Raw genomic sequence first — 14,765 nt, 5'->3', positions numbered from 1 at the left:
AAAATTATTAATTGCTAATTGATTTTTCTAAGTTATTTATGCTTTAATAAACTGTCAAAGGACAAACAGCCAAAGCAAAACGTTTTCATGGCTTTGTCTGAACTTTTGCTGCCCTTTAAGTTGCTTGAGTTCTACGGCAATATACAAAAGTTGTTTTTTACAAAGGGCCGCTATAATTAGCCCCCCCCTACAATAGCCATGATCAGTGCAATGTGAACTAAGCCAAGTTGAAAGCGCTGCAGGGCGCTAAAGCATAAAAAAAAATATGACAAGTTGTAGCTTAATGATGGCCAAATGGCAAAAAAATTAAGTGAGCGCTAAGGGTCTAATGGCTATAAGTTGTAGCTTTTATATACAGAAAAAAATAAAAGTAAGTGTATATATAAAATTTAAAAGTATATATACAAATTAGTTGAAATATGTATTGCAAAATTTAAAGTTACAACTTGCAGATTAAATTTAAGCTATGCGGTCTATTTATTTTAGCTAAAATATTAATGGCAAACTAAGTTTATTTGCTTATAGCTTAACAATAAGCAAATTATAAAGTTATGCATTGTTGTTGGTCCAGCGCTGATTCATTCATAACTAACAATTGCATTAGCCTTAGCCATTGCCCTCGCAGCATTGGCAGCTGATTAGAGTCGTTCAGGCAACGGGGCTCAAACTCAATTGCTGTTTGCAACATATTTATCAGCAATCTAGAGAGAGAGGGAGGCAGAGAGAGGCACAGAGCTAAGCAGTTGCTGCTTGGCTGCACAATTACCCTACAAACCTCAACAGCAACACACAGCTGATTGTCTTTCATAATCGCTGCGCTGGCTCTGACTCTGACGCTGGCTCTGACTCTGGGTGTGTCCTAAGTTGGTTGCAGCGCTGACTGTGCCAGCAACCAAAGTTGCTTGGCTTGGCTTGGCTTGGCTGACAGCAGCTGCGCTAAAGTTCAAGTGTTGTTTGCACTACGCAATTTATTTATATTTTTTTAGCTGTGCAGGTGTGCAATGCGTTTTGTTGTTGTTATTGTAGCTGCTTCCGTTTCGCTGCTTGTCATAATTATTTGCACTTTACATCAGCAGCAGCAGCAGCAGCTAACGTCTGCATGTGTCCACAATCTTGGTCTTGGTCTCCCTTTGGCTTGGTCCGAATGCGAGCTCATTATTATTGTCTGCCCAGCGTCTCTCTCTCTCTCTCGCTCTGTCGTTTTTTTTGTGGTCAGCTCCTGTTCAGAGTCTAAATTGTAAGAAACTTAAGAGTTTGCTCAAGCAAGTCTATTATATTGCCAATCATATTGTACATTCCGCAAAAATTAATGTTTAAGCATAAAATATTCATATTAAATTATGCTGCGGGTTTTATGTCTGCGGCTTTCACGGCACTCAAATTACGTTCTCACTCCCAACTGCTTGGGATTTATTTTTATTTTTTTGGTAGCTTAACATAGTTCCCAGCTTAAAGTTATTTTAATTGCTTCCTGCACTAGTTTTTATGCCTGCTAAGGATGTTTGCTTGGTTAAGCTTAAAGTCAAAATCAATTTTAATATTGCTTTAGTTTAAATAATGTGCGTTGCGCCCATTTAAATATATGTGCACTAACTTGGCTTGTAATCAATAAGAAAACTTGGCATTGCCTTTTTTAGTTTGCCCTTTGGTTTTGTAATGACAAATCGCTTAATTAAAATGCGCAAACGCCCCAATAAATACGCAAGTGAGTGTGGCATGCAACACAAGCAAGTTGCAAGTCATCGCTCAACGCTGCTCGCTAATAATTGTCTATAATTTTAGTTAATTTATTGCAAATGCTTTCAGCAACATTGCAGCATGTTGCTGCAACATATTGTTGTTGCTGCCTCGACTCTGTTGCCGTGCGTGTAATCGAAACCGAATTATTGATTTCCTGCGCATTTCATGAGCTTCAAAAGCGAAGAGCAACAGCAACATACAAACGTCTCCCCCCCCCTTGAGCTGCATTTAGTACATTTGCTGAACTGGTTCTCAGTTCTCAATACCAAGTTGTTGTTGCTGCTGCTGCTGCTTTTTTTTTACTTAGTGTTTAGTCTGGTTTTGTTTCACTTTTCTCAGTAGTTATTACTATTTCACATATGCTGGTTGCTGGTTGCTGGTTGCTGTTGCTGTTGTTGTTGTGTTGCCAGCGAAGACGCTCAGAGTAGCCTAAGCTGGCTGCTCTTTCATTTCGAGACATGGAAGTTTAAACTAAATTCATTGAACTTTCGCATGAAAATGCTCTCAAGGTTATCAACTTTGTCCGGTTGCTGCTGCTGCTGCTGCTGCTGATCGTGAGCAACAACAATTGACGACGTCTGACGCGTTCTCTATGGAGAGTCGCTATTGTGTGTTTATATATTATGTGTACATTCAACCTGTGTAAGAACATTACGCTTATGTCATTGTTTATTATGAAACTAAATAATAAAAGTAGTTTAAATTTATATAGAAATTGATTATTGAGCTGCTTTTGCACGCATATTGAGCATACGCCCCATAATTTTCAAAATTTGCTGGCAGTCTGTTGAAATTTATGGCGGTCTTGCAACATTTATCAAACTTTCTGTAGCCAAGACGTATAAATATTATTTATATATATTAAATGAACACAACTATTTGTCTAGTTTTGAATCAAAGTACAGTACAGACAGTAAAGACAACGTGTTGTATTTGTTAAGCAAACTTTTTGCTGTTAAACAGCATAATTACATGGCTCACACACACACGCACACACACAGCAGTAGTTGCAACTGCAGTAAGTTGAAAACAGGTAGACAGACGTACCCCGAGGGTCGTTGCAAGTCTATTGCGTGTCAGTTGCAGTTGCAACTTGAAATTGACTGACTGACTGACGCTCTACCTGAACTGCCCGACCGACTGTGTGTTAATTTTCCTCTCACTCTCTACTTCACATGCTAGACACGTTAAAAGAAAAGCAGCAATACACACACACACACACACACACACTCGTGTCGTCTTCCTGTGCACTCAACATATGTAAATTAGCTCAAGCCCAAAAGTTTTTAACACTTGCACAAGTCTCGGCACTTGACTGATATATCGTTGTTAACAAAAAACAAAACAAAACGAAGACACACACACACACACACATATAGAGATACAGCTACAGATTTTAGTTTGACTGTTGACATAGCACGTTTTGATTTTTAGTGCCCGATAAGATTCTCGAGAAAATTTAAGTTTATCAAAGCATTTAAACGAAATCAGAAATCAGTTTGTGCGCCTTTTGTTTTTGTTTATTGTTAAGCGCTGCTTATAAATTATGCATAGCTAAGCTATTAGGCTATGATTTATGTGAGAGTGAAAGTTGGTGGCGAGAACTGTAAACAAGTTTTGATTGGAGCTGCTAATTGGCTTGCAGACTTTGACTTTAGCTTATTGCAAATTGCGCAGCTTTCCTTCGTTTCCTGCAGCTGCAAGGCAAAAGGCAAGTTGTCAATTAAGTTGCAGCGCTTAAGGTTCTAATTGTGGCTTGTCACTGTCCTTGGCGGCGCAGCAGCCTCTAACTGTGTGTTGACTTCCGTTTCCGTTTTAGCAATTTTAATTTTATATTAAATTCAAGCTTAGCTAAGCGTAGCGACAAGTGCTGCAACGGAAATGCATATAATTATAGATATTACGCATACGTCTCGTTAGCCACAAGGCGCAGCCAGTGCCCTTGGCCACGCACAGCAACAACAACAACAACAACAAGCAAAAACAGGAAAAGGCGTCGTAAGCAAACTTACACATGCCAAGAGGCGTGTCTAGAAACCTTGCATAGAACAAAATACCAGTTTCCTACTCATTTATTTAACTATTTATTTATTTTTGCATTTCAACGTTTGTTGCTTAGATTCTCCGGCAGATTTAGCCCGCAGCGCTGCAGCTTGTTAGGCCGCGCTACACTTCATCTAACAATTTGGTTAGTGTCTGCTCTAACGGCAACAAAGATACGCGATTTTTACGTTTTGTTTGCCAACTGCAATTGCAAACAGTTATAATTACATGGCTCACTTGGGCTTAAGAGAAAGACAGAGAGCAAGAGACTCAGACTAGGCGCATAACCTCATCAAAACTAATCAGCAATCAGCGGAATTAACAACAGGCAGACAAACAAACAATCAAGCCAAGTTTTTGATGTTGCTGCTGCTGATGATGATGGGGGCAGTTCACCTTTGTAATGAATTTCAATTGAAAAGAAAATGTTGCTTGGGGGTCAAGAGTGCAATAAAAAAGAGTGACTATGTGCTGAAGAGAAAGAGAGTGGAACATAATTGAGCTTTAAAAGAAACTATTAACCAAAAAAAAGCTGTAAGCCGCACTATGAGCCACAATTTTAAATTGATTTAAGTTAAAACAGTTGACTAAATTTGCCCTTTTTCAATCAATTGCAAACTGTTTAAAAATCAGAAAATTTATTGCCAAGTTCATTTCGATAAGACTATGCAGTATATACTACATATATAGTGTATATAGGTCGACTTTTCGTAATGATGTTCGACAACAAAAAATTGATGACTAATTAGTTGGCCAATTGAAAATGCAGTTAAAAATGATGCGGGGCCGCTTTTTGGCTGTTTTGCTGGCCTCGATTGCAATTAATCATGACATGGCTGGGAGTCTGGGGGTCTCTGACTGTGGCTAGTAGAAAGACTCGCCCACAATTACAGCTACATATCGTAAAAGCAAAGAAGAAGCAGCAGCTAAAGAATCGCTTTTTATCGATTTCGATGACGACAAGCCGAAGAGAGACAGTGGAGGGGGCAACTGAAGTGAGGACATAAAAGTTGATTTGTAAATGCATTTTGTTTGTACGCTGCCACTTAGCCATGTTTAATTAATGAATGAAATACCATGTAGCTCCCTCTCTCTCACACACACACACATTTTTTTTGTTTCTTTCTGTCAATTGCGTGAAATTCCTCTCTTTGCAACTATTTTGAATTCTACACTAACGTTCACTTATTTTTGTTGTTACCGCTTTTCTTGTTTATCGACAACAGGTTTTGACGTTATTGAACAAATGTGGCATAAATATCTATAAAATACCATAAATTATGAGTACACTTGTCAGCCAAGTATAGTTTTGGCCAAAAACAAGCGCCGACATAAGATATAACAAGCAGTGATATGAGCCCCAACGTTGCACTCTAGTCATTTTAATAGTTATTTATGATACACGCTAGAGAGTTGGATTGGTGTACGTGTTTATATTTTAAAATACCCTGTAAATGAATTTGCATTGAGATCGGCCATAATTATAAATAAACCTTAGAGAAAACAGTTTTAAAATTGCTTAGGAAGCTTCTTGAGTCTGTAAACTCAACAGACTGCACTCAAAGCTTAACAGATTGCATCATAAACTTAACAGACTGTACCCTAAACTTAACAGACTTGTAGACTTATAAGACTGGACTTTAAAACTTAACAGACTGAAGTGTAAACTAAACAGACTGATCTCTAAACTTAACAGACTGCACTCTAAACTAAACAAAATGCACTCTAAACTAACAGACTGGACTCTAAACTTAACAGACTTGCCTCTAAACTGAACAGATTGGAGTTTAAACAGAATTAACCTTAAGCTTAACAGACTGGAATCTAAACTTAACAGACTACACTCTTATCTTAACAGACTGCACTCTAAACTTAACAGACTGGAGTCTACATTTAACTGATTGGAGTCTTAACTTAACATACATGACCCTTAGCTTAACAGACTGAACTCTAAGCTTAACATACTGCGCTCTAAGCTTAACAGACTGCACTCTAAACTTAACAGACTGCACTTTAAACTTAACAGATCGTCTGTAAATTATATTTACAAGCTTAAGGTATCTCTAACTCGATCATTTAACTTTCATTTGCCATCCTAGTTGCTTCACAATTATTGCCTAGTGTGCATGTTATAAAAACTTTAAGATTAATTAAAACTGAAAACTGATTTTTCATTATTCTTTTATTTTCTCTATTTGCAGGTAAGCGAATTACAAACTGATTTATTTATGGCCGCGCTATGCAGCTTAAAGCCGCAAAGCTTTCAACTGGTTAAGCCGATGGATATATGCATATAGTATTTCAACATACTGCAGGTTTGCTATGGCAGCCAATAATAATTTAATTTAATGGGTCGCCAAGCTAAACACTCTACAATTTTTTGTTTTGGGTAGCATTTTGTTTATCTTATCAACGTTTCGTTTATTTGTCCAACACAAACTCAAGTGACTAATTTTGGTTTAGTGTTCTCTCTCGCTCTCGCAGCCACTGTTAAGTGCAATGAACTTTGAATGTTTGTCGCCTTATCTATAAAAACAATAAACACTATATAGACAAAGCTGGAAATCTTGCAAGGGTCAACAGTCAAGCTTGAGCTTGAAACTCCCACAAATATAAAAATACAAACACATTGGGAAATGAAACGACTTTAAAGGCTTTAAAGATAGAGCGAGCGCGCAGTTAAGTGCATAAGGTTAATTAGTTAATAAAATTTCCTCAGCGCTAATTTAGTTTAAAAGTTTTTGTTGTTGCTTGAAATGTTTTTTATGTTAAGGTTCGAAACATTGTGCAACTTGACAATGAATTTATAATTAGCGTGCATCAAAATAGAAAATTAAAAAGAAAAACACGCATCAAAGGCACAGCGAGTGTGTAAGATACTTGCAACAAATGAATATGCAACCTTGACAAAGGCAAAGCAGCAAATAGAAAAAAATATCAAAGGCAAACTACAACAAAGCCTGAACATGTTGGGTGGGCTTTGATCTTATGCAAGCCAATGCTCTATGCAAACTTGCAACTGAGCGTAGCTTGAGCTCTAACACTGCGTATACTTAACGTATTTCGCTCAGTGCAACATCTTGTTGACAACGTGACATCAACAGCAACAATTGCTGCAGCTACAGCGCATCATAAGCTGCTGGCACAGCCATGACACGAAAGCGACTACAGTATGTGCCATAGTTGTTGTCATACCTACACAAGTATTTATGTAGTTGCTTCTTATACGTGCGCATGTATTTGTTTATTTTTTTTTTTGTATTTTTTTGGCTTGCTGCTTGACATAGACAAGCTGCAAGTGCAGGCAATTGGAACGCTGAGCTTGTGGCATGCCACAAACAGACGTTGACGACAACAGCAGACAGCTAGGGATAGAAATGAGCACGAGGCAATTGAAACTGGCACAATTATTTCAACTTTTTAATGAATTTTATATAACATAAATCTATACATAACCTCAACATAGCTGCATGTCATTGACTTTGCTCATAAATTATGGCCCACTGTGGCAATAAGGAAAAGTCGCCAGGCAGCGACTATTTTTAAGCATAAAACATAAAAACAAATTTATGTGTTCCCAACTCAGCATTGCTTATTGATAGAATTTATATGTTTGTCTTGTCTTGTCTTGGACTTTGATTTTCCGTTAAATTTCCTCACAGCTCGCTCAGTCTGCATTTTATGGCACTTGACGACGTTTTTTTGATTGTCAACTTTTATGTGATTTTTTATTTTTAATGCAGCGTAGCCAAACACACAAAATAAAAATAAAATTTCACATATATGTATGTAGGTTAGGGTCGATAGCAACGCCCACACGCAAAGATTTTGAACTTGCCACGCAATGTACAGTAAAAACTAAAAATAGTATACAACATTTAAAAAACATAAAGACAATAAATGTCTTTAGTGTATTTTGATTTAGTTCTTATTGTAACATTCTTACACTTGACACAATTTCACGAGCATATAGTAAAAATAATATAATTGATTGTCTGCGAGCAGCACTGATAGCAGTTGAATGATTGAGGGAGGGGACACTGAGAGGGGCAACGCTTTGTGAGGCGTGTGAAGCTCGCATAAAATTAAAATTAGGAACACGAACATTGACAGGGCGCTTCGTTGTTTCAATCGATGCGATCGACGAGCGACCACATGGCGCGACGACGACGACGTCGACGTCAACGTTAGGGAGCGCAAGCAAGAGAGCGAAGCAGCAGAGAACTTGGGCAAGGTCATTAAACCACACAAAAGCAACTACGAAAAAAAAAATGACGACAACGACGACCACGACGTTGACTGCGACTGCGACGCTGTAGCTTTAATCGTTTGCGTCGTCATCAGCAGCAGCAGCGCCTGGCTTTGCTTGCTCAGCTGTTTGACTGCGCTGCGCTGCTCTGCTCTGCCCATGACGTGCTTTAGTACATTTTATTAAAACTGCTGTTGTTGTTGTTGCATTTGTTTTGCTTTTGTATTTCCGCCTGCATTGCAATGCAACTGGAAATTATATAAAAAATCAGTGCATGTTTTTTTTTCCCACACACACACATGTGAAAAACCTCGAGCCACACGCCCACTAAATACAGCAGCCTTCCGCTTTAGTCACTGATTTGCATTTGATTTAGCTTAGCGGCGTTTAATTTATGCAAAGTTCAAAAACATGTTTTGTTTACTTAAATATATGCATATTGCTGTATATTGCGCTCTCTTTCGTTTATTTATTTGCTGTTGAAATTCCTTTATGGCTTCACTCTTGCTTTGGTCGCTTTTTGTTGTGACACTTCTTTGTGTGTGTGTGTGTGTGTGATGTTTTGGTTTCTATTGCTTTAAAAATGTTTATTAAGCTATTTAATATACATAATTTCTTATTAGATTTAATGAGCTTTAAGCCACAAGTATCCATAAGATACTTTTATATAGTCTGAACTCATATTGTGCACAGGTGTTGACTGCTATACAAAAATGTCAACAATTTTAGCGCTTAGCTGAGTTCTGCTAATTAATTAGGCAGCAGCTTGGGGCTTGGGGCAAGTCTTAGTGGTGTGGGCCAAAAGCCGCAGCTTGTGGCTAACAAACGCAGCTTAAGGCAAGCCCCAGAATGTGTGTTGCTTAGATAATATGACTCCAGCTAGAGAGAGAGAGAGGGAACTTGAGTTTGAATTTTGACAGCAGCCCACAAAAATGCGGTGAGCTCAACAATTTTGTAATATGAGCAAAACTGGGAGAGAGAAATGAGAGCAACACTTGTTTAAAGTTGCGCTACAGCTGTCAATTATTTATTGTCACATTTGTTAGCAAATTTATGTTATTAATGTAAATTCTATGCCCACTAACTTAAGTTTTACCCACGCTTAATTTAAACCAATTTGTTTACTGATTTTAAAGTCTTCATTAAATATTTAAATGCGAGCAAAACTGCTACGAGTTTCAAACCTAAATTATTTGATATTTTGATGAGACTTCAGCTGCTATGATAAAGACGCGCATAGGCTTAATGACAATGTCAAAAATTGACAATAAACTAAATGAAATCAAAGAACAGGCTTAAATAATATTTGTGCATAGTAATTAATGCCAACGATAAACGTCAAAAGATTATGGCAACAATAAAAATGCAACAGAGAGCAAGCAAATTAAAAGTTTGAAGTAGACAGACAAATACACTTACTCGAACTATAAACAGTTATTAATTTAATATTTATATAAATAATACTAACAGGAATATTTTATTTAGAACAAGTATAATTTGCTTTTCATTGAATGATATTGCCATGCGACTCTTACAGATAATGAGACAAAAAGGCAGATGCATGCAACGAGTCATGAATTGCATGTGTGCCTATGTATGTGTGTGTTGCCAAAAAAATAAAAAAACATAAACGTGGCGCCTGGCTGGCTATGAAAAAAAGCAAAACGCTTGCATAACAAACAATTTAAAGCTGCAAGCATTTTGTTGTGAGCATTAATTAAAGCAAGCAAAACGTAAAAAACATAAAAGCAGTGTACAGAAATAAATATAAAATACAACATAAAGCCCTGAGGCTCAGCAGGAAGTGGGGAATAGGAAGCGCCATGACATTGATTAAAAATAACTTGGCATAAAGTACGCAAAGACAGTAAACGAATTACGTTTGACGGACTTACCTGCTGCTGCTGTCATCAGCGAGGGAGACTTAAACAATTTAATTTGGTTAGAAAATTAAATCGCATGCCCCTTAGAATTCAATTAAATAACAAAATATAAACCTAAATTTAAAGTTATTTGCGTGTTTGGCTAAACTTATTGAGCGCCGCTCGCCAAGGCGTACAAACAATAAACACGCTTATAAAAATATTATTTTTACGCATGGCATTTTTTAAAATATTTGCTTGCCTTGCCCAGCAGGCAATTTTAGTCAAATAAAATATATAAACAATGAGCATGAGCATTCAAAACAAGCAGCCGCCAGCCAATATAAATTTATAATAATTTGCAGCATTAAATTGCAAATACACAAATTGAGCATGAAATTTGGTTTTTTGATGAAACTGAAAACTGGAAATTGCATATTTTCTGACTGTGGCAAGGTTTTTGTTGCTTAATGATTAAGCAGCTGTTGCTCATCATCAGTTTTAGTTGTTGTAACTGCTGCCGTTGCATTCAATCATCAATCAAAATTTTGTGCTGTGCGTGCGAAGGCAACCAAAGGCGCTTTAATGATGCAGCAACAACAACTGAAAAATAAAAGCAGCAAAAAGCAAACGAAATGTGCAACTGCAATTGCAAACTACAGCAAATTGCTTGGCCTAAGGCAGCCAAGGGGCAAATGCTGGGCAGGGGAGGCACTGACAATGTTGTCCCTGGCCCCAGCTATAGCCTTTTTTGCTTTTCTGTGGTCATTGCTGCTGCACTTTGACTAATCCATCAGCAAATGAGGCGAACGCATTGCCAACGGGGGCAAAAGCAAAAAAATCGAGCATGACCTCTGCAGCGTTTCAGCTTTTTGCTTGCTGCATTTTCAACTGCTGAAAGTTCTTTACAAAAGCAAAAATATTAATTAATATATTTTGCAAAAAAAGCAGCAAAAGATTATTTTACAAGTTGGAGATGCGGGGCATCGATCCCCGTACCTCTCACATGCTAAGCGAGCGCTCTACCATCTGAGCTACATCCCCTTGTGTGTGCAGCGCTGTTAAAAGTGAAAGACTTATGTTAAGCTCACATGTTATGTTAGTTGCGCGCTTAACAGCGATCAGTGCATAGAGTTAACATAAACTGTGAGCAGCTATAAATAAACGAAGAGCGCGCGTGGCAATGTAAACTTGACAGTGTGCGCGCTCTCACTCTCACTTCTATTAACTGTGTGTGTCACTTATAATTGGCGCATGTAATTTACACACACACAAGCATAATTTGATATGAGTGTGTATTGGTGTAGTGCGCTTGACAATTACAGCTAATTAGCAGCGCTGTTAGAGTTGATTAAATAGCGCAAGAGTTTCAAAGAGAGAGTGAGAGCACACACACACACACAAACATGCAGCTATTATAATATCAGTTGAGCTTGCAAATTAGGTCACAAAACTCTCGTAGTCGTCGGCAGCGTCGCTTGCCTCTCTGATAATTATGATGACATGCTGATGAACGTGTTTTGTTGCCTCTGCCTCTGCCTATGACAGCAGCTGGCATTTACTTTCAATATATAGCTATATACTATATGCATATGCGTGTGTGCCTGGCAATTGGGTCAGGCGGCAGCATCCTGTGACGTCAAGCTGTGGCCACAAAGTCCTTTGAGTCTGCAGCAGCAGCAGCAGCAGCTAATCAAGCTAAATTTCAAAAGCGTTAACCGCCAACAGCTGTTGATACCGCTTGGCAATCGATTGCAACAGCTGCTTATGCAGGCCACTGAAATATTTTCAGCTTCATTAGCAGCTTGCTTGCCCTTTTTCTTTTTCTTTCGGCCTTTGTGGCTAGCATAATTTATGGCTGGCTAACTTTTATGCCGAAAAACACTTTGGCCTACATACTTGGCGAATGCGTAATGTCATTAAATAATGCCCAGCCACATGCAGATATAAGTAGAAGTGGAGAGCGCGACAGCGTCACGTGATTAATCGGATTACTAATCAATACAAATGTCACTCACGCGTTTGACATTTGAGATTTGTGGCCCAGCTGCATATTACGCATACGCAGCGTAGCAGTAGCCGCCATTGTCAATTAACTGTACAAACGTTAAATAAGCAGCGCATTTAGTGAAGTGCTGTGGAATTTTGTACATTGTTAACTCAACATTTATATTTTTAGCTACACTTTTGTGTTGTGATTTCCTATTTGCATCTAACTTGTGGGCGTGTTAATTAACGTTGTGTGTGTGTGTTGCGTGTTGCCCCCAAAAAGTAAATAAGGTCGCAAAGGCTGCTAAATAGTCAGCGCCGCGGAAACGCGTTGCCATTTCCGTTTTGATTACAACAAAAAAAAATAAAAAGAAAAAGAAATTCGAACGTAGCTTGGTAATTTACATTTATTTAACTTCTGGCGGGAAATTGTTGAGCAGGCGTGAAAAGCACAGGCGAGGCAAATAAATTGAAAATGACTGCAGTTTGACTACGTCACGCGTAGCACAAATGGGCACAGGTCACAGGTCAAGGGATCAACACACACAAACTCACATGCGTTTTTGCAATTACAATTTGTTTTATTCTTGGCATTTTTATTTGAGGGGGCCGCACACGTTATCACTCGTTGTAAATCTGCATAATTGGCACTAAAAACAAGCTTAACAAAAGTCTAATATATGCACACACACACGCACACACACATGCACACATAAAAACCGCTAAAAATTGCTCATTATTCTCACAGCTGTTTGCTAATTTCTTTAGCACGACATACGCAAAATTTCGTAACAATTTGCATTGCGATCTATTAGCTTGCGAATTAGTGGCCAAGAGTTTTATATATTTTGGCTAATTTAAGATGGCTCATATAATATTTGATTTATGCAGCGCCTAACAACTTCAACCAGAAATTAACTTAACCAACTTTTAAGTGCTGCTAAGTCTTACAACTATATAAGCATTATTGTTGCCGCAAGTTTATTTTACAACTCTCTCAGCTGGAAATCTGAAATCAATGTTGAAAAACACACACACGCTGTCTTATTTTAAAATTCAACATGAAAAAACTTACACGAATCTATTTAAATCTGCGCATATTTTAAACAGCAAAAGCAACATGCGCTTGACTTTTATGCATTAGTTATAATGACATAAATGTCAGCAATAAAGAAAATTCGTATAAAGCAGTAGCTAAGTTTATAACTGTTTCAAAATGCAATAAAATTGTTTGTAATAGTTTAGACTTTGCTTTATGTACAAATATAAATATTTTGTTGCAGCTATAGCTTTGTATTTATATAAATTTCTTACATTTTGTTGATAAATTACGCACTTAGCATAAACTATTTGAAATGTTAGCCCAGTTAAAAGGTTAACGTGACTGCTGTAGCGGCCACAAGCGTTTGCCTGACATACATTTATCATGTCTTGGCCGCGAGGCTGTCATAAATAAGCAGCTACACTCATGGCCATATTAATAATTGAGGGCGTCTAAAGGATTGGCCTCCAGGCAACGCACACACAGCTGTGTGGCCCGTCTGCCTACGCATTTTGGGCGTGGCTGATTAACAAATGCAATTACTGTTGTGGCGAAAAGCAAATGTTATAAACAAAAGGCAGCTTAAAGCATTTGCAAATGATATTTAAGGCTAAGCGCTGTACAGCATTGCGTATGCGTATTATTCGATGTGATTTAGCTGCTCAAAAGTCGACTACGTATTTACTTTTTATTTAATTCAATTCCTGCCACGCGCGCGCTGCTTTGTCCTTGACTCGAGACTAAACGTTTAGTTATTGTCACTTGCGCGTTTGATAAATAACTTTGCATCTTTTACATTTAAATGCGTTAGCTGCTTTTTTATTTAATCAGTTTGTCGTTTAGCGCTTTTTCTTTACAACGCCAACGCGCTTTTCCTTTTTTCTTCACTCGCTTTTGACATTTTTAATGAGCGCACCTTGAACTTTGGCTTGCCAAAAGCTGAAGCTGCATAAAATATATAAACGCTTAAATGACTGTAGCATTTACCGTTATGTGACTGGCATTAACAAAAGAGTGCGCAGCCTATAGGCGCATCTTTATTTTATAAAATTTAATACAAACTGTAACTCAATATAAAGTTTGTGAAGCGCAACAATCAACAAATGAACAAAAGTTTAGCTGTATGCTTATAATAAATGTATAATTAAGGCATAATTAATTTAAAAAGCAACCCAAGTTACCTTTTCATACAGAGATTATTAAGCATCTAATACAAGTTGTTGCTTTGTTTGGGCCCCAATGTGCAAAATGTAAGCTGATGACGCTCTTAAGTGCGTGTGGGTGTGTGTGTGTGCGTGTGTGGGCATAGGCGTGGCTATTTTTGGCATCATTGTCGTAGTTGGCGCACGTTGGGCGCCAGCAGCTTGATTTTGACGCCCACTGCTCTTGCGGCGGCCGCGTTCAAGGCCAGCATCATTTATAACAGCAGCAACAGCAGCAGCAAGCAGCAAAAGTTTTTCATGTCAAATGCATGAATAGAGAGAGAGAAAGAAAGGGCAAGAGCAGCATAAAGAGAGCGAGAGATTGCCATGTGTAGCGTTGCTTTTTGTTGTCTGTTTCAGTAACTGATTTGCTTTTGAGGTTTTTTGTTTATTTTCGTTTGCTCTGGTAATTTTCCATTATATAACTTTTGCTGCTTGGCTGTTGCATTTGCGTCACACACACACAAGCTGCGCACACGTGTGTATATGTCACAATCAATCAGCTTAACACACTCACATAGCTGAAAATGATAAAGCCGCCACCCTGACGCCGCTTAAAATTATTATAATTGCTTATGAATTTGAAAATTAAAGCGGCGTATGAATTTTACAAACAAAATTAAACTTAGCTAGAACTC

The 14,765-nt window shown here is 38.0% G+C and overlaps 1 protein-coding gene and 1 non-coding gene across 4 annotated transcripts in view; one reads left to right on the top strand and one right to left on the bottom strand.

Moving 5' to 3' along the window:
* LOC108599910 (serine/threonine-protein kinase NLK) overlaps nt 1-14,765 on the top strand; it is a 48,640-nt gene that overhangs the window by 20,125 nt on the left and 13,750 nt on the right. The window contains exon 1 of one of the 3 annotated variants that reach the window (XM_017987109.2): nt 2,110-2,382. The exons of the other annotated variants lie outside the window; for them this stretch is intronic. Within the exon in view, the coding sequence (XP_017842598.1) occupies nt 2,333-2,382 (50 nt within the window). The 5' untranslated portion in view covers nt 2,110-2,332. Of the gene's footprint in view, nt 1-2,109; nt 2,383-14,765 lie in introns of those variants that run through there. 3 annotated transcript variants of the gene reach the window in all.
* On the bottom strand, nt 10,866-10,938 carry Trnaa-agc. The gene has a single exon. It is a non-coding gene; the product is annotated as a tRNA-Ala (tRNA).

The sequence above is a fragment of the Drosophila busckii genome, chromosome 3L (genome assembly GCF_011750605.1).
Source record: "Drosophila busckii strain San Diego stock center, stock number 13000-0081.31 chromosome 3L, ASM1175060v1, whole genome shotgun sequence".
Taxonomy (NCBI): Eukaryota; Metazoa; Arthropoda; class Insecta; order Diptera; family Drosophilidae; genus Drosophila; species Drosophila busckii.
Note: the sequence above shows the minus strand (reverse complement) of the source record. Positions and strands in the feature narration are given on the sequence as shown.